This window comes from Heterodontus francisci, chromosome 9 (genome assembly GCF_036365525.1).
Source record: "Heterodontus francisci isolate sHetFra1 chromosome 9, sHetFra1.hap1, whole genome shotgun sequence".
In the NCBI taxonomy this organism is placed as follows: domain Eukaryota; kingdom Metazoa; phylum Chordata; class Chondrichthyes; order Heterodontiformes; family Heterodontidae; genus Heterodontus; species Heterodontus francisci.
The window spans coordinates 97,616,468-97,638,590 of NC_090379.1; the positions used below are offsets into that span (position 1 = coordinate 97,616,468).

Genomic DNA, 22,123 nt, shown 5'->3' on the forward strand with positions numbered 1-22,123 from the left:
CACTTGAAGCTGATTATAGCACTTAGCTATTGCCCTGTGGTTATTTTCCAGTGCGGAATGTGCTCAAACTCTCTACCCTCAATTAGAGTTTTATATGTGTAAGCATATTGCAAATTCATAATTGCAACAAGATTAATGTAAACTTTGAAATCCAGGTAGACTACTGAATCATTCAAAGTAGTCTCTCAAATCTATGAGCAGGCTCTCCAACACAACATGGGACAGAGAATCAATTAAAAGGAGTATTACCCTTATGGGTGAATAGAGCAGTTTACTTCTGAAGTATTCTGATTATTTTGAAAATAGTTATTACAATTGCAGTGGTACCTGGGAGCCAGAAATATGTGCTTTATGTACACACATCACTGACCTCTGCTCTTCGATACATGAATCTTGGATATAATTTGCAGCACCAGAGACAAATCATAGAGGTCAGCACCACATATGAAAAAGCCACATTTCCTATGCTAGCACTCCACTGCTAAATAATTTAATCATTAATCATGCTAGTTACGTGTTTTTCCTTCTTGGAGAAAAGCCTGAATAAAAATGTAGTTGTAGGACACTGCATTTTACTCAGACCCACCTTAGTTCCAGAGTGATACTTGATACACTTTACCAACCATCGTTAAGTATGTATTCTGAATCAACCTGTTTTTATATTGTAGTTCATATTTTCTATTTTTCCCACTTGCCAGAAATTCAAAATTTATTCTTCAGAAGTTGTAATTTACTTGTGCTTTTGATTAAAAATGAGAACAATTTATCAAATCCAAATCTCTACCAGGAAGCAGTAATTGTTGCCCAGCAGATAAGAGTTTTAAGTTATGTTCAATTATTTATATATCTCTACATATGGGCTGTCTGGATTAGGCAACCAGGAGTTGATTAAAGCTTGAGGTGATGACTAGTTTTGCTTCTAAATACCAAATGAGGTTGAGTAACTGATCATTGTGTATCTCTCAAAGTGCCTGCATGTACATGGTAATTGTTGTTGAGATGTTCTAACACATTTATGATCTACTTATGTAAATATGCTGTACCATCCTTGTATGGTTACTTTTGGCTCATTAGCGACATGGTCGAATGATTTCATATTAGCAGAGAAAAAAACAAATTGCTTCTCTTTAATATGTCCTAAACATTCAATTGAATCAGTATATTATGTGAATAACAGATGAATTGATGGCATAGATAATTATATCTGTTAAAGCTTTTTTATGAATGAATTCTCTATACAATGACAACTTTATTGACCAGTGGCAATGTTTAATGATTGATTGAATTGCTACAATTTGCAATGCCACCTCAGTTTGCTTTCAGAATCCCATTTCATACATCAAGATGAAGAATTAAATATGCCCAGAAGCAAAATGCAAATTTGGTACTTAGTAATATTTAAACTATTTTTTAAGAGTCCTTTTCAGTAACCTTTTGAACTGTTTACTCATTTTTTACATGGGTTGTATCTATCCCTATGTAGTTTTCACTTTCAACCATGATGGGGAAAATAAACAGTGAACTAAAGAACAGTCAGTGTTATGTAAAATATGTTGCCTCATCGCTAGGCCACTGGATGAGAACTATCAGACAAACTCGATGGAAGACACATGGTGGGAAATTCTTCCATCCTTTACAATGAGCACTGACACCCTTGCCAGTGTTACCCAGGACTTGTTAAATGCGCACTACACATCTTTTTGTACAAGAAAAATTATCTTCAATGGCTTAGAAATAACTACAATTGGAAACTCACATGCAACCCCCGTTGTACAGTCAGGAGAGGATTTCTATTGCAGAAAACTTCTAATGATTTCAGCCAACAAATGCATTTTAAAATTGCTTGCCATGGACTAAAAAAAAATTCCATGAAAAATATAATGCAGAAATCACTTGTATGGTGCAGGACAGAGCCTCAGCTCAGGTTCAGACAGGCTACAGAGGTTGTGAACAGTGTGCTTCAGCCTGAGGCAGTGTCCTGGATGAACTGGAGTTGATAGTGGGGGCTGAAAATGATGACTTTAGTTTTCCCAATGTTCAGCTGGAGAAAATTATAGCTTATCCATTGCTGGAAATGGAGCAAGCTATCTGACAGTGCTGAGGCATTGGAGAGATCAAGAGTAATAAAAACAAGAAACGCTGGAAATACTCAGCAGGTCTGGCAGTATCTGTGGAGAGAGAAGCAGAGTTAACGTTTCAGGTTAGTGACCCTTCTTCAGAACTGACCTGAAACGTTAATTCTGCTTCTCTCTCCACAGATGCTGCCAGACCTGCTGAGTATTTCCAGCGTTACTTGTTTTTATTTCAGATTTCCAGTATCTGCAGTATTTTGCTTTTATTGGAGAGCTGGTGAAGAGGCAAAGTTGGGTATCATCATCAGATGTGTCGAAGTTGACCTCATGTTTATAGATAGCACCACCAAGTCGATAAGGAAGCTAAGGAAGAGGAGGGGACTGAGGATGGATCCTCAGTGGACTCTGGAACTGATGATGTGGGTTGGGAAGAGAATGCGATTGTTAGGGATGCTCTGGCTATGACCAGATAGGCAAGAGTGGAGCCATACAACTGCAGTCCCACTCAGTGGACAGTCAAAGAGAGACAGTGGACAAGGATCAAATAGCGAACTTTGTTGAAGGTTTCAGACAAGTCAAGGAGGGATAATGAATCGTGGTCACTGTCATGGGAAATGTAGTTTGTGACTTTAGTTCTGGCTATTTTAGTGTTGTGGGAGAGAGCAGATTCCTGTTTGTAGGAGTTCAAATGGAGTTGAGGGAATGATAGTCATGGATCTGGCATATGATAACACATTTTAGGATTTTGAAGAGAAAAGGGAGGTAGGAGCTGAGATGGTAGTTTCAAGAGGTATTTTTGAAAAAGGAAGGTTGAATGGTCAGTAGTTTAGTTGGAATGGACTTATGGGAGCAGGATCTAGGTCTCCTAGTTGGATGGGCTTTGAGAGGGTAGGTGAAAGATGCTAGAGAACTTAGAGATTGACGATGCCCCTGGACGAGGGTGGGTGCAGGACATGGGAGAAGTTTAGTGGACGAGGGGAAAGGAGCAAAGACAGCTGAAAAAATAGTTGGGGAGTTCCAGTAATAATTCTTTTTTGTCTATAGTGATTTATAACCAACCATCCAATGAGTCTGGAGATGGAATTATGTTTTTTTGTTTAGGCTGATTACCATAGTTATCAGTCAGTGATCGAACTTGTAGTATTTCAACAGTAATCTTTCCTTTTCTTTTGTACTTAGGGGCTGTTCTGAGATGTACCGCATGCCCGTGATGGAATACAAAGTGAACAATGAAGGGATTCCGTATGAGTTCAAATTGCCATTCAGAAATAGCAATAAATGGCAGCGGGGAATTCCGCCATCCCACAGTACCATTCAAACCCAATCCCAGGCACAAAGCCAGTCTGTGAACAAGATGATGTCTGCATCTGGTAGCAGGGCTCAGCCACAAGAGCGGAGCTCCGCTATGCCGCGCAGCGCTTCCAGTGATGGACGACCATTGGACACCAAGAGGTTTGTGCTTTTCTCCTCCCCCCTCAGTACAGCATTCGTTGCGTGCAAGACTGACTTTTGTTCAGAGTTCAGTATTGCCACTTGAATTTCAGAAATGTGTAAGTACGTGGCCCCTTTACATTTTTTGCACGGCCGCACATGGGCAGTAATTTAAAGAGGCTCACGCAGCTTAGAGGGAACATTAATAGGTACCTGAAATTGTCATCTTGTGTCTACTTAAAAACACACAGCTGTAAAAAAAAAAATGATTTTCACTAGTGTTTTATTGCTGTTCTGGGTATCACACCTCAGGAAAGATATATTGACCTTAGAGTTGGTGCAGTGCAGATTCACAAAAATGGTTCTGGGCCTGAAAGGTTAAGTTGTGAGACAGTTTGCATAGAATAGGACTGAATTCCATTGAATATAAGAAGAATAATGGTGACGTGTTTAAGATGACCAAATCTTAGCAGACAGGAAAAAAAAACTACTTCTGGTGAGAGAGTCCAGAACAAAGGGGCATAACCTTAACATTTGAGCTGTGTCCCCCGGGATGGTGTCAGGAAGAACTTCTTGAAACAGAGCAATGGAAATCTGGAATTGAGGGTCAACAAGGCAAGAACACAGTGGAGAGCAATTGTTCAATGAAACTGATGGGTTTCAAAGCCATTAAATAGTGAAATTGCATAACTACTGGCCAGCCTATGTGAAAGGCTTGTGCTTGCAGCATGTGTTCTGAGCGCCTGATTTCACTGCTTCACAGGTGATGTCCAACTTTTTGGAAGTCATTTCACCTACCTTGGACTTTAATCACCTAGATCTGAATTTCCCTGCTGTCAGCCTTCACTACAGCATGGGAACAGCTTATGAAGCTATAGCATGGACCATTGGTGAGGAATAAGAGGAGCAGCCACAACACCACCATCTCAAAGTCAGAAGGTCATGGGTTCAAAACCAGTTCCAGAGGCTTAAGCCCATGATAATATCATAGTCTGACACTTCAGTACTGAGAGTGCTGAAGTGCTGGAGATTATTTCTTTTGGAAGAGTTGGCAAACAGAGGCCCCATCTTCTCCCTCAAGTGTATGTAAAAGTGCCCATGACACAATTCAAAGAAGAGCGCAGGAGATCCTCTGGTGTTCTGGCCAGTATTTATACTCAACCAACATAATTACAAGAAAAACAACTGATTATCTGGTTATTTATCTCACTGCTTTTTTTATGGGATCTTGCCACGATTCCCTAAATTGTAACAATTACAACTTCAAAAAGTTAATTAATTGGCTATGAAGCACTTTGGGACTTCCTGAGCTTATGAAAGGTCTTTTGTTTCTATAATTTTGTAGAAGATAATGGAGATAAACAAAAAGTATTTTGTAGTAATAGAGGATTTAAAAAAAACATTGCTCCCAATATGACTGCTGTAATGTGTTTGAGGGAGATAAGGATGACGTAAACAGGAAAACCGAATTCATCGATGACAGTGGTAAGTGCACTGAGTTGTGTGGTAATGAGTCATACAGGTTAAAGGCTGCAGCTTCAGTCTCTACAACTGTTTAACAGCAGGTCTCACTCATTGCACCAAACTTTGTGTGGATAAAGATGTGTTAACGCACAACCAAGCATAGGTGGTTATGCTTTTCCTTAGGATTCTACACATTAGTGCTGATGGGTGCTTGAGTGGAGTGTTTGCCCCAAATTGCCCTGCCAATGAGGGTTACTGTGCAACATTGTAATATTTCCTCAATTCTTCAATTTGTTCTTAATTGGGGGAAGAAAGCAAAAATAAAGCTGCAAATGCTGGAAATCTGAAAGAAAAGGGCGGCAAATGCTGGAAATCTGAAACAAAAGGGTGGCGCAGTGGTTAGCATCACAGACTCACCGCTCCAGCGGCCCGGGTTCGGTTCTGGGTACTGCCTGTGCAGAGTTTGCAAGTTCTCCCTGTGACCACGGGTTGATAGGTAAATTGGCCATTGTAAAAAAAAAAAAAATGTCCCTAGTGTAGGTAGGTGGTAGGAGAATTGAGGGAAGGTGGGGATGTGAGAGGGAAAATGGGATTAATGTAGGATTAGTATAAATGGGTGGTTGATGGTCGGTGCGGACTTGGTGGGCCGAAGGGCCTGTTTCGCTATGACTCTATGACTTAAAACAGAAAATGCTAGAAGCATACAAGCATTGAACATCAATGGAGAGAACAGACAGGTTAACATTTTAAATAACAACAGCTGGGTTAAGGCTTGCAACATGAACTTCACCTGTTTTCTGCATGGATGCTGACTGACCTGCTGTGCATCCTGAGTAAGGAGTAGCACCAGAGATAACTTGTAATCTTACCCAGCTATGCAATACACAGAACTAGAATACACAGCAAACTTTTTAAAAAAAATAGGGCTATGGGGAGAAATTTTTTTTAGGATATAATTTTATTGGAGTTCCTCCTTTAATAGGCACCTTGGAACTGAGGCATACAGACCAGATGATAGAAAGACAAAAAAATGCTGGAAATATTCAGCAGGTGTGGTAGCATCTACGGAAAGAGAAAAATGCAGTTAATGTTTCTGGTTGAAGATCTTTCACTAGAACTCCTGACCAGCTGATGTCTGGTTCAATTTTAAGTCAGTGCTGCTCTCAGCAAAATCGCAATTGGCCTCAGCACCGTTTGGTAAGGGAGAAAAAGAAAAAATATTGCCAGGCATCTCACTCATGATCGTTGTTTCTAGAGTTATGTACACCCATGAAGACTGTCCACTTGGACAAGGTTCTTGGGGGCTGCTGGCACCTACAAAATCACACTGCAGCAAGAGTTGGCCCTTTCAGGATTGGAGAATTGGAGTAGGATGAAACTATGAAGATCACTCTGAAATATGTCAGCTACAAGCATACTTTTGAATTATTGAAGATGGCTCCTTTTGATTACCAAGCCCTCACTGAAGTTCATGACATAGTAGACATAAGTAATTGCCCAATGTAACTAGACAGTCCTTCTTCTGATCTGCTATGATATGCCTCATTGACTTAAAAATGTATGCTTGTTTCAAAAACTAAATTTAATTAAACTTTCACATTAGTAATGGTTTGGTATCAGACCTTGCAGTGTGCATTTTTTCACTTCAAGTTTTAAACTAATCTCGTTCAGCTGCGAAGATATTCTCTGGTCAGTAATGGATAATTGTTCTTCAACGAGTTTGTTGAGATTGGTCACACGATTAACTTTAAAACTTTTCTTTATGCCTATTTCTAGCCCAATGCAGACATTTAAATGTTAATGAAAGTGACTTAAAGTAAGGAGCTGGTTGGGCTGGGATGGTACTTTGGCACTTCTCCCAGAAATCCAACTCTTTTCAAGCACTGAACCATGACAGAGGGGTTTCAGAAATTTGAAATTCCAGTTCCTTTTAGAAAGAACATTATGACGGTGGCAGAGTACAGATTTGACATCTGATCAATCTCTTTAATCTGCCTTAAGCAGCTAGATAGCACCTTTCAAAGTGGAATACTCAAGTCTCCAGTCTCATGGATGGGATATGATGCCCCAGGCTCCATTCAGTAGCTCAACCAATTGACCACTGTTCCTATGAGTCCAGATGGTGAATGATGGACTATTGGGCAAATGGTCATGAAAGTTAAACCAAATATAGTTCTTGCCCAACACTCATACACATACACAGTTTTACAAGTGCCACTGTGTATAACAATCAGGAGTAGGGACTCTAAATGGCTTTATTGCTTCCTATAATCAGCCCATGAACACTGAGGATATTGGTAGTCTCACTGGCTACTGCTACTCCCTGGCTAAGATCAGCTAATTCAGCACAGACTGGAGACTTGTAACTGAAATCTCCTGGGTTTGTACAGCTCTGTTTCCTTGTAAATGTTGAACTTACCAACTGGGCTATCAGACAAAGCTAAAAGCAGCATAAAGAACTTCAAAATTGTGGTCATTAAATTGTTTGGCCTGCCATATTGGCACTGGATCTGAAAACAGATCAGAAGTATTCCAGTGAGCACTCAGATAATTATTTTTATTATTTCTGAATCTTGAAATCATTAAGTAAATGTTGAAAATAGTTGAATAATCAGTGAGACTAATATGTGGGTTATTCATGCTTTGGTTTGATGTCAGCAAATTTAAGTGACTGGCCTGAATTCATTAATAATAAATAAAACTGGCTGGGAAAAGGCACAGTTAAAAGGCTGTTGCAAGGTATCAAAAACATAGCGAAATAGGTACCAGAATTATAGTGCCTGGGAAGTGAAGCATGTGCAGTATCAATTTTTTTTTATTTTACATTTTGAAGTAGATGGTAGTCACAACTTGCTGGAACTTACTGCGGTTACTGATTTTGATTTGTGCAACTATATTCAGCAACTTCAGTAAGACGGTCTTTAGAGTTATTAAGTTCAAAGCCTGGATATTTTAACTGCATGGAAATAGAAGCAGATTTTGTTTCAATTTATACAAGTATTTTTCTTGTTTTGTTGCGACTTGAAACTCTTTGTCCAAATTTGGAAGTGCTGCTGCTAGATTAAAGAACAATGATTCCCACTCGTTAACGGCCATGGCAGCAGTTCGAGCTGCGATGAATGGAGATCCCCGTCAAATAAATCTTGTTCTTGTTTGCTATGTATTGTATAAAAACTCCATCATCTGCGACACTTTCCATTAGTTAACTAGCATGGAATGTTTTTTTTTGAAGAAGTCCAATGAAGACTTTTATTGTGAGAAGACACCGGTTTCTGAGCTTTTTTTAAAAAATAGTGTCTTGACCTGTATGATTTTTTTGGTCAAAAGCCCAGAGGACTACTGCAGTGTTTCACAGTTTAATAAGAGCCATCTGCTGTTTTAAAGCAGTCAGGGTGGCTTTGGTAACAAAACAAAAAATATGAAAAGGAGTTTATAATCCAGCAAAAAAATGTTGGGGATTTGTTTTGATGGTTCCTTCCATAACATAATTTTAAAAAGACTTCACTTGATTTTAATTATGCTTCATACTCTCATCAAATCATAGAGTCATAGTAAGTTTATGGCACCGAAAGAGGGCACTTGGCCCATCGTGTCTGTGCTGGCCAGAGAAAAAAGGACCCAGCCTAATCCCACTTTCCAGCATTTGGTTTCAAATGTTGGTTTCTTAACAAAAAAAGGGGTTGAGCAGTACATGGGACTGAAATTGGCCTGGATCCATTTTCGGGCCCAGACCTGACACAGTGGAGGCTCAGGCCCGTGGCTTGATGAAAACTGGGCCTTGCCTACACACCCAGCACAAGCTGCCAGCACTAGCCCCACCTCATACAGCGGATCGTCCCACTGCTAAAGTGGCATGCTCTGCATTCGGTTTTTGTCATCACTCAAAACATTTATTTCTGAATCTTATTTGATCACTAACCGAAAAATTGGTGCAATGCATACCAATTTTCACCCTCTACCCCTTCCACATGTTAGTTAAAGGTTTGGACTGTACTTTTCTTTGATCCTTCCCTGGGTTTTTTGTTGAAAACCATATATTAGAAATAATCTGTAACTTGTAATGTAGCTGAACACCAACCTGTCTTTCTTCACTATCTTAGTTAGATAACCTGAAATTGGCAAACATTAAATGCTCATCAGTTTTTGATTTTTTTTTTTCTCTTTTGGCCAGCTGGGTGTCCTAAACATGATGACAAGTGCCTCTGTGTTTAAGTCTCAGAACCAGATTAGTGAGAAATCCTCATAGAGTTTTTACCTGCTTGATACAGAGGGACAACCTCACTACCTAAGCACAGCAAATTTAGATGCAGGAAGAGCCGTGGAGTCGGAACTTCCAAACAATGTTCCTCTTTAAAATTTTGTTGTGTGTGGGCAGCTTTTTCACTGTGCAGTACCTTTAAAAATGTTTTCATAGCAGTGCATGTGCGATATTTAGCATGAGGCAAGGTCTGCAGGGTATCTTCAAGGCTGCTGTGTGGCCATGCATGTGCGGGAACATTGCTTCCAAGAGTGTTAGGGATACTGCTATACTTCAGCTGGCTGAAATTTAATTGGTTTTGTGGATTTATATGTTTGATGCAATACCCTGTTGTCCAAAGGTTTGCTGTGTTCCTCCTTTGGATGGACCAGTGTCTCTTGTAGTAGTGCCCTTGTGTCCTCTGATTCCATCTTGAACTAATGGGATAGAGGTAGGTGTCACCTCCACTTCCTCCAGGCCCCTCTCTTCCCCATCATTCTGCTAGCTGCTACTTTTAGCAACTTAAAACAGTAATGACAGCCTGGCAGATGGAATGGAGGAAGCAGGGAAAATTCAGACTGAATTGCTTGGGGGTGAAATGTGAGCATTTGTCCTTATACTGTCAAAACAGGTGAAAGAGATGGCTTGGAGGCACGTTGTCCTTATGCAACTTCCTTTTATTTTGTACATCATGCCACAGACTGAGAGACCAGGTTTGAATCCCAGCCAGGCAAATGTTTCCTCTTTGCTACTGGTCCTCAGTAATTACCCTGTTTTCAATCATATTTTTAAAGCCCAAGCTTAGAGTCACCTACTTCTGCATTCAAGAAGCTCTTCCTACTGCACACTCGTCTCGGTGACCCTGGCAAGTTGCAGATATAGTGTGAAAGCCTTGCACTATTGGGAAACAAGGAATTCATGATGAAAAGGTTCTTAATTGCCTTTTTTAGTCACCTCAGTTGCTTTCTTGCTAGATTCACGGGGGTGCCCCACTGGACTTGAACCCACCATGGGGAAAGCTGGAAGAGGAGGGGATGACATCGGGACCATGACCTGATGTCATTCTTTGGGACTCTGCAGCCCCGCAAGCACCTGAACCTGCCTCCACTGGGCTGGGAAAATTCTGCCCTAGATGCATCACTTTGAGTAGATATTAAAGAATTTTTTTTATCTCCGCTTTGTTCAGATAGTATTTGCCCTTCCTGAGGTATAATAAGCAGAATCTTACACAGCTTTATATTTAATTTAAAAAAGAAAAGCTGTCCTGCCAAACTTGAGGAGGAGCAAAGCTGCATTAAACTGTAATGAGACTAGTTAAAGATGTTCTCCTCTAAGTCAGGCATTTCAACCTGTCCAATTAGATCAGCTGCTTAGAACTACAAGAAATGTGATTTTTTTTTTCAGAATGATTGATTGCATAGCTCCTAGCAAAATTGGTACCTCACCCAGTGTTCTTGTGTGAGCCAGACTTGGTGTTCAATCATAGGATGAGCCTGGAGTGGTCAGGGTTCCAATCCAACTCTCGCCTTAAGGCCTTTTCCATCAACAGTCATTAGGTAACAATTAGAATTGGGAATGTGAGTTTCCCACCACTAATGTGTGATGCTGAGGCCAATTGTAACATCATTAATACCCCAGGTAACATCAATGAACTTGGCATAGATGGAATTCAGAGTTGCCCAACTTATTCCCAGTCAGTGTATTTCCCTGCTGATCTGTTTAAGTAGCAAAACAAATAAATATTGAATTGATTTGAAAGTTGGCCAAGAGTAACAAAGCTTTATTATTGTAATAGCATTTGTTTCTGTGTCACAGCTTCTGAGGTCTAAACAAAACAAAACCTTTGGACCCAGGGATATGATAGACTCCCTGGACCTGTTAGGGTAGAGGATTTTTAAGAACTGTTCTTAATGATACTGCTGTCAGGCTTTTTTTTCCTATTCATTCCTGGGATGTGAGCATCGCTGACAAGGCCAGCATTTATTGCCCATCCCTAATTGACCTTGAGAAGATGGTGATGATCAGCCACCTTGAACTACTGCAGTCCTTGTGGTGTAGGTACACCCACAGTACTGTTATGGAGGGAGTTCCAGGATTTTGAAGCAGTGACAGAGAAGGAACAGCAATATAGTTCCAAGTCAGGATGGTGAGAGACTTGGAGGGGAACTTGTGGGTGGTGGTGTTCCCATGCGTCTGGTGCTCCTATTCAATTGGTGATGGAGGGCGCGGATTTGGAAGGTGGTGTTGACGGAACCTTGGCAAGTTGCTGTAGTGCATCTTGTAAATGGTACACACTGCTGTCACTGTGCCAGTTGTGGAGGGAGTGAATATATAAGGTGGTGAATGTACCGATCAAGTAGGCCTTTTTGTCCTGGATGGTGTCAAACGTCTTGAGTGTTGGAATTGCTCCAGGAAAATGGAGGGTTTCCATCACACTCCTGACCTTGTAGAAGGTTGGTAGGCTTCGAGGAGTCAAGAGGTGAGTTACTAGCTGCAGCTTCCCAACCTCTGACATGCTCTTGGAGCCACTGTATTTAAGTGGCTGGTCCAGTGAAATTTCTCGTCAAAGGTAACCCCCTCTTCCCCTCCCCAGGATGTTGATGGTGAGGGATTCAGAGATGGTAATGCTGTGAATGGTTAGATTCTCTCTCGTTGGAGATGGTCATTGCCTGGCACTTGTGCGGCATGAAGGTTACTTGCCACCTGTCAGCCCAAGCCCAAGTGGAGGAAGGTTTGTAGTGGAGTTCCCCAGGGGTCAGTGTTGCTCCTCCTGATATATATTAGTGGCTTAGACCTTGGTGTACAGGGCACAATTTCACAATTTGTGGATGATACGAAACTTGGAAATGTTGTGAACTGTGAGGAGGATAGTATGGAACTTCAAAAGGACATAGACAAGCTGGTGGAATGGGTGGACAAGTGATAAATGAAGTTCAATGCGAAGAAATGTGAAGTGATTCATTTTGGTAGGAAGAACATGGAGAGACAATATAAACTAAAGGGTATAACTCTAAAGGGGGTGCAGCAACAGAGGGACCTGGGTATATACGTGCATAAGTCATTGAAGGTGGCAGGACAAGTTGAGGGAACAGTCAATAAAGCATACTGTATCTTGAGCTTTATTAATAGGGGCATAGAGTACAAGAGCAAGGAGGTTATGTTGAACTTGTATAAGATACTAGTTCAGCCTCAGCTGAAGTATTGCGTCCAGTTCTGGGTGCCGCATTGAAGGAAAGATGTGAGGGCATTGGAGAGAGTGCAGAAAAGATTCACGAGAATGGTTCCAGGAATGAGGGACTTCATTTGCAAAGATTGGAGAAGAGAAGGCTGAGAGGAGATTTGAGATATTCAAAATCATGAGGGGGTTTGGACAGATGGGGAGAAACTGTTACGACTCGTGAAAGGATCTCAAGAATGAGAGGACACAGATTTAAGGTAATTAGCAAAGGAAGCAATGACAACATGAGGAAAAACTTGTTCACGCAGCAAGTGGTTAGGATCTGGAATGCGCTGCCAGAGAGCGAGGTGAAGGAAGGTTCAATCGAGGCATTCAAAAGGGAATTACATAGGTACCTGAAAGGGAAGAATGTTCAGAATAATGGAGAAAAGGCAGGGGAATGGCACTAAGTGAGAGCTGGTGCAGACATGATGGGCAGAATGGCCTCCTTCTGTGCTGTAAACTATTCTGAAATTCTGTGAAGCCCAAATAATCCAAGTCTCGTTTCATGTGGGTACAGACCAGTGCTGCCGATTAGGGGGAACATAACTCCTGTGGATAACTGACCGTGCAAACCAGAAAGGTCCCAGGCTCACTGTACCGTGTTAGCTGATCTCATTGGGGCATGCTTCAGCTGGGTGTTGAGATGTCCGGTTACGGTCATCATTTGATCAGACCTTCAACAGTGACCCCTGCTGGAAGTGTGTGCACATGCATGCATTTGCAGAGGACAGGATCAGACTTGGCTATGATGCCACCTGTAATCAGGTATTCTGCCAATACACGCATAGGCATAAGGTAGCAGAGAGCAACCACCACCCAGTGAAGAATACACCAGCAAGGAATCAATAGCTTCAGGAGGGAGTGGTGAGAAAAAGTACTTTAGAAACTCAAGGGTACTGTGCTACAATTTTCACATAAATATGCCGTATGTCCTTTTTTAAAAAAAAAGTTTTAACTCCAGAAAAACTATTTTGAAAAAATCCCACATTAACACCAAGAGAGAGAGGAAAGCGTTACTATTATTTAAATGTAGTAAGGAAATAGCAGTGACATTTATTGAATCCTACAGGTCCCTGTCTGCGGTGGACAGTTCTTATGTCTCGGTGTCCTCGGTCGGCAGAAACCAGCACAGCCGCAATTCACCCAGCAATCTGTCTTCCTCCAGTGATGCGGGATCTGGCGGTGGCACCCATCGAAGGCAAAAGTCCATCCCTGATGGGTAAGTTACAGCTGCTTGCTCGCTGTAGATCAAGCCATTTGGTTAACAGCTCGCCTTGGGGGCACATTAAAGAGCTGTCTTCAGCTTGTACAAATTGAACTGTCTGTGTCCTGCTGAGCAAATTGAACAAGAGGCTGATATCTCAGACATCTGTTAAAAGGTATTCATTTCCTATTAATTCTAAGCTCTGAAATTAGAATGAAAAGAGGCAGAAAGAAGCCACGTGTCTCTTGCACCAGATACCAGCAATGTGTTTACGTACTGAAGGCTTCTTCAAGGAGGTGGCCTTCAAAATGGTTAAAATATTAACCTTGTATAGACCTCTACAACCATCTAATTGCTTACTTTTTTTTAGTCCACGTAATTATCCACTGATCATTCAATAAGTCAATTGCCATCAAGTACTACGGAATTCAAAATTAAATAGTTTTGTGCTGGGTGGCACAGTGGCGCAATGGCTAGCACCGCAGCCTCACCGCTCCAGCGACCCGGGTTCAATTCTGGGTACTGCCTGTGTGGGGTTTGCAAGTTCTCCCTGTGACCGCGTGGGTTTCTGCCGGGTGCTCCGGTTTCCTCCCACAGCCAAAGACATGCAGGTTGATAGGTAAATTGGCCATTGTAAATTGCCCCTAGTGTAGATAGGTGGTAGGAGAATGGTGGGGATGTGGTAGGGAATATGAGATTAATGTAGGATTAGTATAAATGGGTGGTTGTTGGTCGGCACAGACTTGGTGGGTCGAAGGGCCTGTTTCAGTGCTATATTTCTCTATGACTCTATGACAAGTGCCTTTGTGCACAAGCATATTTTCTCATTCTCATTTTTTTATCATTTTTGTTTTCGCTCATTTATGTTTTTTTTTCTCTCCCTTGTTCTCGTACCCTGTGTCACTCCTCTCTTACCACCCTTTCCCTTGCCCTCTCTCCCCTCCGCTCAGGCCCTCCACTGCTTCTAGTTTTTCATCAATTAGAAATACCCTGATCTTTCCTCTTTAAGTCCAAAGTGAAAGACCTCACGCTTGCCTGTATATGTCATAGTTTTGCCAGGCAGTTACTCTATTAATATCTCTTTGTAATTTTATGCTTCCAATGCCATTTTCAGCCAGTTTCCTAACCAGGTCAATAATTTGCCTTCAATTTCATGAGCTTCAACTTTAACTAACAGCCCTTATGAGGAACTTTATCAAATGCTTTCTGAAAGTCCATCCAAATAACATGCACAGGCATTCACCTGCCCACTACTTTAGTCACCTCTTCAAAATGTTCAATCAGGTACCCTTTACAAATTCATGCTGGCTCTCTCTGGTCAGCTGAAAAATTTCAAGATGCTCAATCACCTTACCTTAATTATAGGCTGTAGGAATTTTTGAACAACAGAGATGTTAGGCTAACTGGTCTATAGTTCCCTGGTTTCCCCCTCTCACCCTGCTTAAATAGTGGAGTGACATGTGCAATTTTCCAGGTATTCTGTAATCTGTCTCTCTCATGCATTCTCTCCCCCCCTCCCCTTTACAAAGAACTTGAAGAAGGTGAAAGTAAATATACAAATATTCTCTTAACAGCAAGGCAGCATGCAACTAGTGATGGCCATGCTGCTTATATTTCCAGAATGAATATTTCTTACCTTACAAGTGAAAACAGTCCCATCAATGAGTGCTTGTGCTCACATAACTTCTATTCACAGCCCATGAAATTAAATATTAATTTTAAACAATAGTTACTGTCAAACTTGGTCAAATGTGAAGAATATAGCATAGCTAGTTACCTGTTAAAGCTGCCAGGTACTCTATTAGTAACTGCCATTAACTACTAGCAAAATTAGTCTAATGTTTTTAATCATCTAGTGTTAGTGCTTCATTTAATTATTGTGATGACTGAATTAGGCCAACTTTCTTTGGGATTTCCAAGCACATTTTCTGGGGGTGATGTCATGGAAACTGAATATGGTCTTTAATCTGTTTCACATGAGCACTTTTGATTAAATGTACATATCATGCTTTGCTACATGGTGGTATGTAGGTTACAACTCCATTGCCCTACCAATCTCAGCCATCTTCTCTGAAAGAATGAAAGCTGTCTTAGAAAGTGAAAAGTCTTGCCACCAGGCCATAAATCTGGCATTGTTGATCAGCTGTCAATAGAAATGGTAATTGGTTGTATTTTTATAATGGGTGGTCGAATCTGCAAAGCTAGTTTTACACCAGGCAGCAAGTTTATCTGGGTTACTCTAGCATGTTTCCCCTGTGAGAACATAGCATCAGGCCATCCCAGGTCAGCTTTAGGATGGTTCTTTATAAAGCAGAGCTTTGCCTAAATCTCAGAAAAATATTGGCTTTCTGCTGCCCCACTGGTCACTGCAACAATCTGAATCTTCACCAGTCATCCTTATAGCCCTAGCTACTGATTTACAGTGACTAAGTCAAATTTCAGTTTGAAATGGATTAAAAGGAAACTTAGTTTGTATTCTTCATGTTGGCCTATTTGATTAACATTTTAACTTGATGCTTAATTATGTGAGCTGTGATTAGAGGGCATGTGAGTACGAATGCTCGTTGATGGAACTGTTTCTACTGAGAAGTAGGTGTTTTTGTATTGAGCTTGGTCTATTTTACTATTAAAACTGTAAATCTGGTCTTTTTTTATGCACTCCCGCCCACCCCCTCGGAATTAGATCCTCAATTTTGCGCTGAGTTATAAAAAGTTATGGGCACTTGCCCCATCTGTCTGCAGCCACTTGGCCCAGGCTGCCCAGAGTCATTTCACTGAGACTATTACAGCCATATATGGAAGAGAAACCTTAGACTTGGTCAGGCTGAGTTTAATTTGCACACAGTCCCAGAGGCATAAAGATGGAATACAGCCTGATAACTTGTTTCACTGGTCAGGCCCATCCTGTGCTCCTTTTAAGATGCATGCAAACAAATGATGGACAAGAAAATATTCTTTGGTCCTGCAGCCTGTGACCAGTGCATCACAATATGTACACGCCCCACCCAACTGGAAAGCATTATGAAATAATTTTACTCCTACATATTTTTCTGATTTCCTTTCTAATGCATACATACAGGATTCTTTTATATCACAAATAAAATCCTAAGCCGGTTTGGTGGGGGCGGTGGAGATCGGGGTGGGGCGGTGGTGTGGGGGTGGTAATGGTCTAGAAAACTCCTCTCTGGCCCCCTCAGGCAATCAAAACTCGTCCAGCAGATCACTCGAGCACTAATTCGTGTTACCAGTGCCTATATTTTTGTACAAGGTGATCAGTGCCACAGCTAGAAACAGGTCCAACTCTCATTGAAGGAGTTCAACAAGTCAAAGTCACCACACATGCTTGCTGCCTGTTCCACAGGCCCACTATTCCATGAGAGAAGAACCACCTCCTGATATCTAACCCAGTTCTGATCTTGCATAACTTTAAATTCTAGCCCCTGGTCCTTCCTGGTATATTTATTTGAAACAAGCTGTCTGTATGAATACAACCTATTCTCATAATCATCTTATGGACGCATGCACATTGGTGAAAGTAACCCAGTGATTGTGATAATTTTTTTTCTAATGCAGAAGTGACTCTCTTTCCCATTTCTATTACCAGACAAATTTATTTATAGAGATGCTTGACAAATACTGTCTAAACATTACTGATCATTGTGGAATTTGTCAATGAACTCCATAGCCGGAGAACTGTGGGAAAGGTCTAGTCTAATGAATAATGTATGCCATTTAGGTTCTTTACATGAACAGCCACATTAGCCTCGCAAACAATTCTTGCATTTTAGTAATGGGAATATAGCATTTGTCAAACCCATTAGCCTATTCAACTAATCAAAAGAGATCAGTTCAGATGTTGTACTCTAAATGTTCACAGCATAGAATTCCATGCTTTTCTTTTTTTTATAAATCTGCCGAATGTTGTACATAATTATACCATTACTCTAGTAATTGTTTCATGTACATTTTTAATGATCATGATGTGAATTTGAATTTTTATATATTCTGCGAAACGCAAATTAGCCTTTGGAGAAAAACATTCAAAGAAACATTCATAATTACCATTTTTCATGATTTTTGCCCCTCTCCCTCCTGCCAAAAATGTTAATCAGTGTTATTTTAAACTTCTGTGTCTGAGAGACCCTCTGCAAAGATTGACACACCCCCTCACAGCAGTTGTCCATAATTCAGGAAAATGGTGTTGGCTACCAAAGGGAAAAGAGTGCTATAAAATGCAGCAACAGAAGTGACATGCTTGTCAATCAACAAATGTGGAAAATTGCAGATATCTTGACAAACTTATAAACCTGGAATCCCCTAGATCCCTTAGTATACAGGAGTATTATGAAATAATTTTACTCCTACACATTTTTCTGATTTCCTTTCTAATGCATACATACAGAATTATTTTATGTGCACATATTTAAACTCTCCAGAAAAATAGGTGCCCTCTAATTCTAAGTTTCTGTTTGTATGGTGAGATCATATTGTTGTAATCAACTATTAATGGTGTGTTTTGTGCAAACTAAACACCTAGCTCAAGCTTTCAGAAATATCAAATCTGGCATGTTAATGACTAAATCAACAGCAGAAAAACCCTCAGCAACGTAAAATTGATCAAATTTAAAAGGTGCAAGGCATTCAGAAAAACTAATAAAGCGTCTGTGATCTTTATCTACTGGCAGAAAGCTCTGTTGCTGCACTGAGCAATTTCTTTGCCTGTGCAAACCAAACACAAACCAATAGAAGAATTGCAAACCGTCAAACAATCACATGTTACAAATCCCCCTGTGTGTTTTACATTTGGAAGGAAAGCTGGATGGGACACCTATATTGAGCTTGGCACTTCAATAATTTGAAAATGTTTAATGTAAAGCACTCGTCATAATTAAATTAATTTCATCAAATGAAGGACAGGGGTAAAACATGGTCAGAAGCATCTGAAAATTACGTTTGTTTGCATAGATGATAGCGTTTTGCCTGACTAGCTTACTTTGTTGAGTTTGGTGAAAATTCAAGAAGGTTTAATTTTTTTTAGCCTCTATTGCCCTTTTACAAATGGAATTGCTGGGAACTGTTAATGGTAATTTGCTACCTCAATAATTTGTGGGATTGTCACTAACCATTGTGGCATTTCAATTTCCCATATCTGCCTTAAGTGTGGCCTCTCTGAGCAACATTGCTAATTTATGCTGACGTTCGGGACCAGCACCAATAGGGTCTTGGTTGCATCTAACCAACTAATTTCATAAAAGATGTCAGTAATCTCTTGATTGAATATGAACCAAATACCACAGACTGTGTACTAGTCCAGTGATCTACCCAGTTCGATCAAACTACTTTCCTCTCATCAGTTGGCTCACATTCATTTTGTATAGAAATGCTTAATCTGGCACCAGGGATTAAAAAAAAGTCTTCTCTCCCAGTCAAATTCCTCACCTTGCTTCTGAGATCATTGTTGCCTTTTGTAGGATACAGTTCCACCGGTGCCAAGTTTGGCAGTCTTTCATTCCTTGCCCATGTGGGCATGATTCATGTGTGAGACTTGACAGTGAGTGTCACAGACTACCTGACCACAAGGGGATTATCTTAACCAAGCTTAATCCTGTCCACACCTACTTCCAGCACATAGCTAGATTGGGAGCAGGACCCTGGCCATGGTTCTTCCTCACCCCAGGGGCACTGAGATCAATTGAGCAGCTGACTGATTTCTTCCACTCAACATATCCACAGTAGCGTTGTTTGTATTGAGATGAGTGCAGTGGAGAGATGGTACCTATGCTGCTTAACTGCCCTTCAGACTTCAGTCTTAGTCACATGAACTTGCATAGCAAACCTTGTCGATACAGAAATGATTCTGGTGTTAAAACTGTTGTCTCAGAAATTTAATCTGTGAAATAAAATTGGGCCATTTTATATGCTTCTCAAAAAATGCTGATGGAAGTTCAGCTTTTTTTGACCAGTCCAAAAAATAGTCTGCTTCATTAATTTGAATCTGTTTGCTTATTGTTTTGTTCAGTAAGTAATAATTCTGTTGACTTTTTAATTTCAATTGTCAGATTTGGTATTAATCGGCGGTCTCCTGGATCAGTTGATCGTCTGAGCTTTAATGAGGGTGGCGGGAGTGGTAAATCTACACCTATCTGGCAGAGGAGTGAGGAAAGCAACTTGGAGAAAACTACAACCGGTTAGTATGGTGCTGTGGTATCTGGCTTTATATAAACTTGGATGACTTATTGATTCAGCAGTATTATTGTTATTATTCCAAATTAAGTTGGTGCTTGCAATATATAAGTAATTCTTCTAACTATAATCATATTAATTTTCTCAAATGAAAGCACAGGTCCCTTTAGTTTCATTCCAGGCTAACTTTAATCATCATTGTATCCTTAGCATAGCTGGTTTTAGAATTGTTCTGGTTCAACTACAATGGCAAATGCAATATAGAGAGGCTCTGAACAGTCTCTCATTTCATAGAATCATACTAATCTACAGCGGAGGAGAAGGCCTTTTGGCCTATCATGTCCCTTGCCTTGTTTGCCCTCCCTAAATGCATTACCTCACACTTCTTGGGATTGAATTCCATTTGCCACTTATCCACCCACCTGACCAGTCCATTGATATCTTCCTGCAGTTTACAGCTTGCTTCCTCACTATCAACCACAGACAATTTGTCACCCACTGCCAGGAAAAGGGCAAGCAGAGAAGTAAGAACATGAAACTGCTGAGTCTCCCAAGTGGTAGTACCAAAACACAGAGAAACTAGAACATTTGTTTAAGATTTTTACTTTTGCATGTCTCATCCCATATTTTCCAAGACAGTTGTATATTCAGTGACAATTTATTTAACAGCTGGTGTGTGAAAAACAGAAAATGTTAGAAATACACAGCAGGCATATCAGGAAAGAGAAAAGGGTAACATTTCAATTATAGAAGCTGAGAAGAGATTTTTTTTTTGGGGGTGGGGGGGGGTTGCAAATGTGCAGGCAGGGAATGAACAGGAGAAAATAGGTAACTGAAAGTCACAAAGAATAAATGAGCAGAGTTCCCTCAAGGCTGGCATCCATAGATGGGAAGTCGTAAATCAAAGAGTAGAGATAAATAGAAACAAAGTGCAAAGCCTAAAACTCTTTTTTAAAAAAAAAAGTCAAATGGTTGAAAATGTGTAACAGGTTTGTCAGCATCTTAGGATAAAGATAGGCTACTGTTTCAGCTATCGGCCCTTTCAAATGTTTAATCAAATAGTTCTAGTCATTTTGCACGCAGTAGAATTTTTTTGTCAAATATTGTGATAACGTGTAACCTGGTTTACTTCTACTGCTGTAAAGACATAAAGCACAGCTTTTATTTTCCCACGCAGATTTAAATGTGTTTTTTTTTAAAAAAACAGCGCTGTGATGAAGTTACAGATCTATGTCTAATTTCCACCAAGGAATAATATTTAAGCTCAAAGCTGCCCTGTGAATTTAATGCTTTGTCGCATTTTGAAGGTTTCTGTGAATTACTGCATTAGGAACAACAGAAGGGAATTTAGTGATAAAAAGCTAGATAGGCAACTCAGTCCATGTGTGTCATTTCCAGCCCAAACTTTTGTGCTCACCTGCAAAATGTCATAGTACTGCAATTAAATTAAGACCTGTATTTCAACCTAAAAAAAATCCCAATTGGAATACTAGTTTATTCTGCTTGTGAAGAGCCTCTTTGTCGTGTGTTCATTAGTTCCCTGTTATGACTTTTCCATCTATTTAGGCTCCTGGAATTTTGGGTAAAAAAAAAGTTGAATATAAATGTGAGCATGCTTTCTCACACAAGGCAATTTTTATACAGCAGATTCCCATGCCTCATCACTTCACAGTCCAAGGATTCAAAAGTCTACCCAGAAAATCACCATTGCCAAAGGAAGGGAGAATAGAAAGTAGTAGAATATTTCACATTTCCTTTTCATTTGGATCAAGCAGCTCCTCCTTCCAGTTTGCTTTTTGCTATCTGATCAAATTCCAATTCACTGGCACTCTTGTACTGATTTTGATTTTCTTTATGTTCTGCAGTTTTGTCCTACTTGCTCCACTGCTGCCTTGCTCTTTGATTTCTGTCAAGTTTTGGTTTCTTTCTGAACTCTGTTCCTTTCCTTCAACTTTCACCCAGTGTTTGTCTGCATCCCAGCTGCAACCACAACATTCAACCTCAGTGACTTCCAACAAGAAACAATATAACCCACATTGTGGCATACCACATTTCCACAGATTGCCCTCCAAACTGGACGCCTTCATTCATACGTTATGCATTGCACACCATTTGAGTCGTTGACATTAAAATCTATTAATGAGAGATGCACATATAATTGCCAGTGTTTCTTTTTTCATGAATAATATTTGCCAGAAAAAGTTCCTGCATCTAACCTTGTCAAAGTGTCCATTTTAGAATTGGTTTCAAGCTACAAGACAATTCATTGTGTAAAACACTTGGAAACGTTGCAGTGTAACAAAGTACTGTAC

The 22,123-nt window shown here is 40.4% G+C and overlaps 1 protein-coding gene across 17 annotated transcripts in view; it reads left to right on the top strand.

Annotated features, from left to right (window-relative positions):
• Positions 1-22,123, top strand: part of sipa1l1 (signal-induced proliferation-associated 1 like 1) — a 371,020-nt gene that overhangs the window by 289,444 nt on the left and 59,453 nt on the right. For all 17 annotated transcript variants that reach the window (XM_068039580.1, XM_068039575.1, XM_068039579.1 and 14 more), the window contains 3 exons: positions 3,252-3,524; positions 13,494-13,643; positions 19,688-19,815. In XM_068039580.1, the coding sequence (XP_067895681.1) occupies positions 3,252-3,524; positions 13,494-13,643; positions 19,688-19,815 (551 nt within the window). The remainder of the gene's footprint in view (positions 1-3,251; positions 3,525-13,493; positions 13,644-19,687; positions 19,816-22,123) is intronic.